Below are 12,226 nucleotides of genomic sequence, written 5' to 3'. Positions count from 1 at the left end.
GTTTAATGAAGATGTTTCTTGTTAAAAAAAGCAGGAATTGAATAATTTATGTAATATTGCTTAAGTTATATGATATGTAGTAATATATGTGATGTATAATGCTTATGTTAATATAGTTTGATTACTTTTATATGAATGTTGATTTGTCTGTGTCACAAGTGATAATTCAATAAAGGTGTTTGGGGAAAAAAAAAAGATTAGAGGGATTCTTGGAATGTTTTCATATGGTCTGTTTATTGGAAAGTTTCTGGTAGTGAATCCCAGCAAGTGGGGGCAATTCTGTGGAATGAACATTCAAAGGATGAAAAAGCAAAGGCATATCTTTGTAGTTGAATGACATCACAGTAAGCTGAGTATTTGATAGATCCCGTATTAAGGAGATGCGGGGAGTATCTTTCATTCAGACGTTCTAAAGTAAGTGTGTTGAGAAGAAGAGTAGCTCTGGGCCTGACAGGCAGCCATTTCCCCATGCTTAGTATGGCACAGTGGTGTTCATTGTACTTAGATGGATAAATTTAAGCATTTGGTTTTCCACTGGTTGGAGAGTGGAGAAGGTCTGTTGTTTATAAGGAAGTATTATGTTGATGGCAGTGGAGCATCTGGCTTTGAGAATAAAAAGTCTGGAAATATTTTTAGTCGAGGAAGTGTTTCCTTACCAGCTTTAATCCAGTTTTCATGCATCTCATCTTCTTCAACAGCCTGCTCTGTAACATGATGACAATGGCATTGGCTGATAAAATAGCTAATTTACAGTCCACCTCTGTCCTCCTTTTAATGTCTCTTTTAGTGTTTCACTGTTTGCCTAACTAAATGTACATCACAGATATTAACTTTGTACCAAACTGCCTGCACTCTTTTTAGCTATCTGAAATATGACATTTCCCCAGTTTCTAATTCTCAGACACAAATTCCTTGTTGTGCTTTCCTGTCTTTCCTGTTATATTGCCCCATCTTCTGTTTGCTATATAACTCAGTGCTTGTTCTACTTCATTTCTATTCCTTCGCTACATGAGTTCCATACCTTCCTCGTAACCCACCTAACTAGAGGCAGTCTACGTTCTTCTTCCTATTATAATAAAATTATTATATCTACTTTTTCTGTTACAGAGATTCTTACAGCAGCCTATTCTTATAGTGCCTTACATCTCGGACACGTTTACACTGTTAAGTACTGCCACACATTTTAATATGTCAGCCACTCTTTCCTGACCCAATGATCTATGCACTAATTTCATTATCTCATGACTGCATTTTCAGTATTCCCAAATAATCATAAACAATGCATCCATATTTTCATTTATCCACCCTTCTAAATACGTATCACCTGCCAAATTTTATCTGTCCTTCATCGTTGTTGTAATAATAATGAGAGGTAACACACAAACCAACCTTAACCTCACATGGGCCGTGTTCCCATTGGTCACCGCTGTTGTACTAATAATGAGAAGTAACTCACAAACCAACCTTAACCTCACATGGGCCGTGTTCCCATTGGTCACCGCTGTTGTACTAATAATGAGAGGTAACTCACAAACCAACCTGAACCTCACATGGGCAGTGTTCCCATTAGTCACCGCTGTTGTAATAATAATTAGAGATAACACACAGACCAACCTTAACCTCACATGCACAATATTCCCCTTGGTCTCTGCTGTTGTAATACTAATGAGGGGTAACAGAAAGACCAAACTTAACCTCACATGGGCCATGTTCCCATTGGTCACTGCTGTTGTAATAATAATTAGAGGTAACACACAGACTAATCTTAACCTCACATGCACCGTATTCCCATCTTACCATTTGTAGTTTACCAATACATCAAATTCAGCATTAGGGGTAGGAGTGAGTGTTTGTGTGTTCACAGGTTAGGGTTAGGCATGATAGCTAGACAAGGGGCTAGTTTTAGTATTTTGCATGTCTGTTAGTGTATAGGCAGTGTTTATTAGTATTTTGTGTAGTGGTACTGTTAAGGAAAGGGTTTTCTGTAAGATAATGTGTAGGGTTGCAGTTAGAGGCAGGGACATACTTCTCAACTATCCAGATTTTCCTTAGAATGTCCAGATTTTTGCCTCATATATTTTACCTCTTTCTCATAAAATGTATTGTTTTCTGGAAAATCACTGAGGATTGAAATCAATAAATAATGACATGTTTGAATTTCAGACTCCATGTCCTTCAGAAAATGCATACTAACACAAAACTTGTTTTTCTTCCAACTTTCTAAGCTCACAAGAGCAATATTTAAAATCTGTCCCTTATTTTAGGCTTTTGCCTCCTATTATTTTTGACTTTGTCCATGTTTGTTACACTTAGAGGTTGAGAGGTATGGGTAGGGTTAGGGTTAGCACACATGAGTAAGGTGGAACACTTAACCATGGCCTTGTTTCTTCCCCTTGTGTTTCCCTGTGTTTGCTCTTCCTTCTTTCATACTGCCCAATATCTCTTTCATACACACTTTTATAATAATAATAATGGTTATGTGATTTGAGCTACCACCTCAACATTATTCACATACTATAGTTCTCAGGAATGTTTGGCTATGAAGCTCTTAACAGTATGAAGGCCATTTACTGGTATGAGCCAACACTTGCATTGTACATAACCCTGCCTTGTGCTTACACAGCACTAAAGAAACTTAGCAAGGTAGCACTGCACAGCTATGTTCTACATTCTGCATGGCCTCAGTGCTCTGCTATGTACCACAGGAGACTCGCAATTCAACGCAGTTGATCCATTGTTTTGCTAATAATTATCACATTGCAGCCAAGTACTTCTGAGTACTCTGAAGTGATAGGAAATTGATATTTATGTGTAATGGATGAGTACTTCTCCCACTGTGTAACGGCACCTTCCAGCATAACCTTTACAGTACTGCATAATGCATTTCTATGAATCATGAGCCTAATGTGCATCTGAAATGGTCAACTGTACAAAAAAATAAAAAAATAGCATTCATTTTTGCAGAGGTGACATGTCAACATCCCATTAACTTTAAACATACTAACTGGAAGTCCACACACCCTTAGGGATATGGAGAAAGTTCATTATCCACTCTTTCATAATCTCATTCTGTTACATAGGGTTTGTTTCATGGAAGGCACATGGAGCTATAAATGATTCAGTGATTCACATAGATGGATGGATAAGTTTGCATACAAGTATTTCGGCTTTTCCCGGTTAGGGGTTGTCACAGCGGAACTCCCGTCTGCTAATGATTGGCAGTGGATTTTTACAGTGCTGAGTTGCCAGCCTGATGCTCAACCTTCAAAGAAGGCATGCCCATTCACACACGCACCTACCTGCATGTCTTTAATGTCACTCGACCGTGGGGAGGACATGCCAACTCCACATAGAAGATGCGTCAGCCGACAATCGAACGGGAGAACTTCTTGCTGTGAGGTGACAACGCTAACCGCTGCACCACCGCAGCCTACACACACACATATATATATATATATATATATATACATATATATCCATACATATATATATATATATATATATATATATATATATATATAAATTTATATATATATATATATATATATATATATATATATATATATATATGCATGTTTATAAGTGTATGCAACTTTATAATGATACGCAGAGCCTTTACTGACTCATTTGGTGCCCAGTGCTGCTCTCTGATTTGGTATGTCTCAACACAAAGTTAAGAAGCAAGAAAAAAAGGTTGTTCTCCAATCTAATGCTCCTCCCTTCTCTGTAAGGAGGAGCGCCAACTCCTAAAGCCCTACTCCTCATGTCCTAATGTGACAGCATATAAAAAAAAAAAAAAAAAAAGACCAGTCCCTTCTTTAATCTTGTGCTCCTTCTCTTAAGAGTAGTGGCAGGACCTAATGCCCCCATATTCTACTGTTCCACAATGGACACATAAGGAGTGAAAAATTAAAAAAAAAATCATGCCCTTTAACATCCTGCACCAAGGGCACTGCCCTTCACCTCACCCTATTAATACTTCTGGTGATACATTCATCAAGAGCTGCTATATGTAAAAAAGTACATCAACTTCTGGACCATTGAATAACTATATAAGATGTTGTTTGCAGGCGCCATGCCTCCCTGCACCCCCCACTCAGCAGCAGTCATTTATTTTGTGAAAAAAATATAATGTTGATTAGGAGGATATATATGAGGGATCAGAGGTGAAAATTAAAGTGGGTGCGGTCCTCTCTGATAATTTCTGCTTGAGCAGATGAACCAGGCAGGGGTGTCCTCTTTCCCCTTTGTTATTTGCATTATATTTAGAAACACTGCAAAGAACATAAGGGGCTAAGAACCTGAAGGATATAACTGGTGTGGTAGTTAAGAAAAGCTGGCTGTATTTGCAGATGATATTATTTTATACCTGACAAAACCAGAAAGAGACATTACAGTGTTGTGGAACATTTTGAGTTATTTTCATATCTTTTTGGGATACAAAATTAATGAATTTAAACAAAGGCAGTAGTGGAAAATTATGTATCCACATATGAATTGGTTTAGCAATATCCATATTTATGTGGGTATGATAAAATGAAGTATTTAGGAATATCAATTAAAAATGATTCTGGTGTGGCAGCTAAGGATATGTGGGAAGAGATTAAACAAAAGATAATACAAAGACTGAGAAAATGGAACCTTTGTTATATGGATATGTATAGTAAGATACAAGCAATTAAAATGTTTTTAGTCCCATTAGTGTTATACACAGGTCAGGCATATTTTTATCAACCAGAGGAGAAGTTGTGGGTAGCAATTAATACAGAGTTGAAGGACTTTATCTGGGAGGGGAAGACAGCAAGAATTGGGAATTGCCTAGACATGGTAAGGCCTTGCTTTGGCTAATAATGTTGGATGCCAAAAAAGCAAATACTAGAAAATGGAAATCAAAATCTAAACCAACTTTACTAGAAGCAGTTAATATAGTAACAGAGATAAAACAACTAGGATTGAGATCTTTAGAAAAGGGTAGGAGCAAACTACACGGGAAAGAACGGGAATTGCCTTAACCTGTTATATTTACAACCTCTGGAACAGCCTGCCTCCTTGCATCCAAATCTGCCCATGTCCTTCACTTTTTAAACTACTCCTTAGAGTGGTGATGGAACCAAATGGACCTTAAGAGTTCTCTCCTAGCCATTTCACCTGTCCTAATAAACAAGCTGAAGTACTTCCCAGTGACATTCTGTCTTATTCTCACTGCATCTTGTCATTTATACCTCCCCTCATTTGAATATACCAGTAAGTCTTACTTTATCATCCTTCCTCCTGCCACCCACCTCCTTTCTCCTTATACTCTGTTTACTTCATAGTGTATCTTCATATCCATTTATAATCCTTAATTTCTCCCATCTTTCTCCTAAATTAGTTTTAAATGAATCCATTCCATTTTATTTAGCGGTACCCTTCCTTTGCATTGTTTCTCCCATTCCATCCCTGTTTGTTTAACTTCCACCTTTAATCCTCCTTGTACAGTAACTCCTCATTTTCAGGTGTTCTGCTGTACCATATTAATATGTTTATAGAATTTATTCAGATTTTTATGATTCATAGTGCATGGGCCTCTTCTTTAAACCACATACTCCTGAAACAAAGAAGACTACATCTCACAATTAAAACATTGCTGTAAAATGTTTTCTCTTTATAAAGCTATATTTTTCCACAAATAAATGTTAATTTATACACGCAGCAGTAACAAATAAATAAATGTGAATTTATTCTGCAATATATTACTGGAAAAGCATCAGTTTCACATGTCACTGTAAGATACATACTGTAATACTCCTTTTGACAGAATGGGCAACAGTATTTTTGAAATATCAATGGCACAACCAGATGTAAACATTTATAGACTTATTATCCAAAATCATTTCCACATTTTATCTGTTTTTAATATATTTTTAGTTTGTCAGAAATTTGTACATTTTAATTATATAATTTCATGTATATTTATTCTTAACATGTTGCATTTTTCAAAATCATTTAATGTTTCTTTATTTAAGGATATATTCCATATCTATTAAATTGTTTTTTTCCTTTTTGGGGGAAGGAATAGAGAAAGGGTCAGATGCCTTATACTCTATTCTTGCTGTCCTTCATCAGTCAGCAAATTTGTTGTCATCACCTCCCCCATACCTTCTGAGTTGAAACATGATATTGTGGTTGTTGTTACAGATGCTAGCAGTTGCAGTCAACCTGTAGTGGAGAATGAACACAGAGCATGCTTTATGCCCCTCAATTTCCCTTCCTCCCTCTCCAAAAATAAATCAGATAACTTACTTTTCATTGTTTCCCTTATCAGCCATAAAATGCAGCACTCCAGCCTAGATTTTCAAGTTGATGGCAAAAGCATCAATTGTAGTGAGAATGGGTGAGTCAGTGCAAGCCACATGCCCACATCTTTCCTTGAGTGTGCTTTTGTCTCATGGCCATTACAAGTTTTCATTCCCATACTACAATAACATGCATCAAATTGGTAGTATATAAAAAGTCATGTAAGAGAAAGAATAATAAATCCTGGTAACAGAGTAAAATGCACACAAACCAATGTTTGCAGAGTGTGTCATGTACAACAAAACAGATGCACCCTAATGCAGTTTATCTCTATGAGGCCTGCTGCTGCTGCTGCTGCTGTTCCAGGGAGATTCTCTTGCGGATAATGTGTTCTAGCTGCACTTCTGCAGATGTTTCCAAACAGATCTTGTATTTTGCAAGAATCTTCAAAAGTGGACGAAGCTTTAGCCACCACTGGTCTTTCGGAATACGATGACTAGAAGAAAAGGAAAAGCAACACTTTCAAAAAGGGATTTAGACATTGGTTTGCGAATTGATAATCCATACCCCACTTCTGAAATGTGTATGTGAGTGTGTGCCATACCTTTCAACCTACAGACACTGAAAATAGATACACATTTTCCTGAAAAGTAGGTAGATTCATCTAAAAATCTAGACATCTAATTAGGATAAAAACTGAATACAAAATAGCATATAATTCTTCCTGCTTTCAATAGGAATGTAGGATATGACTCAGAAACATGTTTAAAAAGCAGAGATTGACAAAAATAGCAGAAATATATAAGCACATTACGTAAGAGTTAGTGTAAAATATGTACACTTTAATGAATGGTATTGCAACATTCTACCACACAAGATCATTTTTTTTTGCTTCTGTAAAAGGGAGATGTAGATGTTTGTCCTCTTTCTTTAAATTATTAGTGCCACTTTTCTGGGTACTAGACAGTTCAAAATCATGTGTCATGAGGGAAACAGAGGAGTGCATAAATACTAAACATGACAACAAGCTCAGATGCAGAATGCTTTGTACATAGCTTTATTAAACCATTTTGGAAGCACTGCTTTCCAGCATTAGATATTATTATTAGTCCATCATTTTTAACCATGTTTGGCATACATGACGTATGTTTATCTTCAGGTTTGACCCAGAGTAAGGTCATTTGTTCAGACTCAAAAGGCCATGTAACTGGACATTATAGGCATCAAATCCTGAGCTACAGTATGAAGTCTTCTAAGTCTATTACTTTACTTAATTGATGATCTGTGACTGGTAGCAGTAAATTCTGATATAAAATTTCTTCTGCCTCTCATCTGTACACCTGACATGATATAAACACTGCCCTTTGTTTACTGACAAAATAAAGTGGCTAAAGGTCATTCTTTTCAGCACACTGTTTTTTTATAGGTCAATGCACAATCCAGTGAAAACCTATAGTTTCTCCTTTACGATTATCTCTTGCACATTCTCTGATGTTGTATCTTTCGGCTTTTCCCGGTTAGGGGTCGCCATAGCGGAACTCCGGTCCACTAATGATTGGCAGTAGATTTTTACGTACCGAGTTGCCAGCCCTGACGCACAACCTTCAACGAAGGTACGCCCATTCACGCATGTCTCCACACAGAAGACGCTTTAGCTGAGAATCGAACAGGACAACGTCTTACTGTGAGGCGACAATGCTACCGCAGCACCACCACCGCAGCCTCTTGCACATTCTGTGATACTTTATGTTTATAGACTGTATATTGCTTTTCTATTATTTATGGGATTTATCACTTCCCATTTTATTCTTTTGAATTCCATCATAAAAAGTTGGTGTTGGTGAAATACCAATAAGAAGAGGTCAGTTTAAAAAAAAAAAAAGAATGTGAAAAATTGTCAGTGCAGAAGAAAAGTCAAAAGGGAATGTATGTGTGGTACTGAAAACTGTGATATGTTGACTCCCTATAGCCACACATACCTCTAAACTGTCCAGATTTTTTTCTCATATTTTGGTTTGTTCCTCATAAAATTTGATGTTGTCTATCAAATCAGTGAGGATTGAAGTCACTAAATAACAATGTACATTTCAGTTTCAGACTTCATATTGTTCATAAAAATGCATGCTAACACAAATCCTTTCATTCTAGCAACATTCTAAGTTTATAAGAGCAATATTTAAAATCTGTGCCTCTTTTTGGGCCTTTGCCCCCCATTATTTTAGACTTTGTCCAGATTTCTTTTGCTAAGAGGTTAAGAGGTATGCAGCTAAGCTGAACTACTTGTACCACTAAATATTTTAATGTGTGCTTGTGATTGTGTATGTGTGTTTGGGTATGTGCATCTGTGCTGGATATTTTGTATCAGTAATACTCCTGCAGTGTTAGGGAGATCAGAGTCCGCATACAGATTACAGTGGGATACTGGACTGCAATCCAGATGTGTATTATGCTTTGTTGCCCCTTTCTCTCTTGGAAAGTCTTTCTGCAGAATCTGAGCTGCCTGCTGGATGAGGAAGGTTTAGTAACAAATCCACCGCCTCTTCTTTTCTTATATATGTAATTTTTATAGTATAATTTATTTCACACAGTGACAGTTATTCTTTAATTTGATTGAAGATGAAATAAGGAAATGGGTTCTTATGAACACTGATGTTCAGTGATTTACTGATTTCTAAATTATTATTATTAAATTGTCAAAAATATTGTAACTAGAAAGTGAATATTTATCTTAATTAATAATGGCTGCTTCTTGAGGTGAAAGGAACAGCAAATTAACATGGACTTCTAGTTGTTGCAAACAACCATTTTCAGAACCTGCAGGAGAAGTTGAAGAATTGAAGACAGTATAACTTGACTCATGATAGAAAGTAGTACACAGTTTGCCCATGAAAACTAATGCTGAAGAGACACATCCCAACAAGGTACCGCTTTGAAATATTGCAGAAAAAACAGGAGTATGCACAAATATTCATACAGTGACACAAACTGCAAGTTCCCTACTCAGTGTAAGATTGTATTTTATAATGCAGCCCACTGAATCAAATCAAATCAAATAAAAAATCCTTTTACTGTACTCATATTTTCCTGCAGTTCAGAAACAATCATTCATAACATTTTAGTATGTGACAGCAAACTCTTTTAATGCGAACACTGAGAAGTAAGATGTCGACAGCACTACACTGTATCTTGCAGTCATAAAACAAGTATGGTAGGAATATAAAGAATAATCACCCCTTTCATATCTAGATTATTTACAATTTAATAGAGCAGGTTGTGTAAATGATACACAGACATAGACCTTGTCTGGGATTGCATTTGTGGACAGCTTTCCTGCTATGCAAAGCTAAGCAAGTGGATTTGGGTAATGTGCAAAGGGGTTCTGATACATGGATCCCTTGATCCTCAGAGAGTAATCTTGGATCATTCAGCAGAAAGGGTTTTCGATATCATATGTAAATATGGTAGTCTGGGAGTGTGGCCTATTTAAACTAGGTCATTGCACTTCCTGTTGAACTAGTAGGTCTTTCGGCTTTTCCCGGTTTGGGGTCGTCACAACGGAACTCCGGTCCAGTAATGATTGGCAGTGGATTTTTACAGTGCCGAGTTGCCAGCCCGACACCCAACCTTCAAGGAAGGCACACCCATTCATGCAGCCACCTACCTGCATGTCTTTAGATGTCACTCGACCATGGGGAGGACATGCAGACTCCACAGAGAAGGAGCTTCAGCTGAGAATTGAATGGGAGAACCACTTGCTGTGAGGTAACAACGCTAACAGCTGCACCACCGCAGCCTGTATTGCACTTCCTGTTGAACTTCTGTACAAAAAGAACTTGTACAGTGATTCATAGATGCCTGTACTACAAAGGCTCTATGCAGAGCAGCGCACAAAATAAGTGTATGTAGTAATAACTTCTGTAGTGCAGTGAATCCTAGATGCCTGTACTACAAAGGCTCTGTGCAGAGCACATAGAATAAGTGTATTTAGTAATTTATCTGTGTACTCCTGTACACCTGTGTATTTCAATGGCAGAATCTCAGCAGGGCAAAGCAGAGCAGTTTCACCTTGCTCAGTTTGCCACTCCAGGTAGGTAGTGTAGTGTTGTGTGTGTTGGGGAAAGGGGATATGTGTGTGTGTGTGTGTGTGTGTGTGTGTGTGTGTGTGTGTGTGTGTGTGTGTGTGTGTGTGTGTGTGTGTGTGTGTGAATAGTGTGAATGGCTAGTTTGACTGTATGTGCTTGAGTGTTTATTGTGATGGTATGTATGTGTATGTTTGTGTATACTTCATGCCCCCGGCTAGGAGTGGTAAATGGTTGGTATGAATGGGGACAGTTTGGATGCAGATTGTTCTGCAACTAGCTGTGGGTATATCTGTTTGTGAGCTTGCATGTCTTTGTAGGTGTGTGTGTGTGTGTGTGTGTGTGTGTGTGTGTGTGTGTGTGTGTGTGTGTGTGTGTGTGTGTGTGTGTGTGTGTGTCAGGTTGACTATGGAAGTCTGTATGTCTTTGTATGTGTCTTCAGCTGGAGGTTCTGTCTGCTGCTTGTACCTCGACTACTTACTCACAAAGGATGGTAGCCGGGGGCCCATTCAACCATGATTTTTTGAGTGGGGGACGGAGGAAGGGCGGCAAACTCAGACAGCCTTGGGTGGCACAACCTCTAGCTATGCCACTGATCAGTAGGCCATGAAGAATGACCTTTGGAGGTCCTAGCAAGCTATAGTTTTCTTTTGTTGAGATTAGAATATTGTCTACCATTAAATGCCTTACTTTTACCACAAAACCCACATACAGCAAGTCACCAAAAACAAAACCCTAAGGTTCCTCATTTTCTCCCTTCCCAGTGAACATCATTGCTACACATTTAAAAAAAATGGTTACCATTTACTACAGGGTCTGGGCTCTGGGGCCATATTTTGGTTGTCTGTCCGTCAGTTTGTGTTTGAAAGTTGGTACCCCACAAGTCCATTGGAGTGGGAGGGGTTACATAATTATGCATGCAAATGTTATGTTAATCGACATGCAGATTTGTACCTATTTTTCAGGGCCTTTGTCAAGATTTTTGATGTTTCCAGGTTGAGAAGTATGATGGTAGGATACTCAGCTGAGAAGTTGTTCAAACTACTAATTTGTGGCAAGGCCATGTCCAACCCAGAATTGATGGATATGCTCCACCTAAAAAAACAAATCCTGGAGAACCACACTCTCTAGAGATATAAACCTCACCACAATGATAAATAGGACATGCCGGAGGGATAGATTCCTGTCCCAGAGACGCCTCATGCTTTGGAACGGGATTCCAATATACATCAGGCAGAGCCCCTCACTAACACTCTTCAAGAGAAACCTTGACGGGTGGATGGGAAACAGAAAATTTACCCCGGGGATCACTGCAGTGGCTCTGCTGGACAGTGGCACAGGGAACTAATGGATCTGCTGGACAGAGGTGCAGGTAACTAATCTAAGGGGGTGGCGAAAGTCGACACATTCTGGCTAGGCTTATAAATGCACTTGGGCAGATAGCCTAGTACTTACCTATGAACGTATGGAATCATACTTAGGCAAATCACATTTTAACAAGATCCATGGATTTAAATTTTGTGCATAACTATGAACTGCATTAAATCAGAGAAGTACAACTTGCCCAATCTGAGCAGGATGAGTTGCATATCTGAGAAACATGTCTATGAATCCAAGGATACAACTGTCTAATTAGTCAGCATTCAAATTAAACATGATACAGGGAAACAGTTCTCCTGTCTAGTGTGGATGAACCAAACTACATGTAACAGTGCAGTTTTGAAAGCTAGTCATATTTCAAATGTAGATAACTCATGGAAGGGATTCTCTGAAGGAGTGTAAGCTATGCATAGTTTGATTAACTTTTCTATTCAAACATCTGGAAAATTATATTATCAGCAGCTTCACTTTGTTGTATTCTGTGAAAGATT

At 38.1% G+C, this 12,226-nt stretch overlaps 1 protein-coding gene across 2 annotated transcripts in view; it reads right to left on the bottom strand.

The window, feature by feature from the left end:
* Positions 1 to 5,695: 5,695 nt before the first annotated feature.
* The window catches only part of PFKM (phosphofructokinase, muscle), a 345,974-nt gene continuing 339,443 nt past the window's right edge, over positions 5,696 to 12,226 (bottom strand). For both annotated transcript variants that reach the window (XM_044083480.1, XM_044083481.1), the window contains exon 23: positions 5,696 to 6,772. In XM_044083480.1, coding sequence (XP_043939415.1) covers positions 6,607 to 6,772 — 166 coding nt within the window. In that variant the 3' untranslated portion in view covers positions 5,696 to 6,606. The remainder of the gene's footprint in view (positions 6,773 to 12,226) is intronic.

Source organism: Protopterus annectens, chromosome 9.part0 (genome assembly GCF_019279795.1).
Source record: "Protopterus annectens isolate FY-2018-M chromosome 9.part0, PAN1.0, whole genome shotgun sequence".
Taxonomy (NCBI): domain Eukaryota; kingdom Metazoa; phylum Chordata; order Ceratodontiformes; family Protopteridae; genus Protopterus; species Protopterus annectens.
Note: the sequence above shows the minus strand (reverse complement) of the source record. Positions and strands in the feature narration are given on the sequence as shown.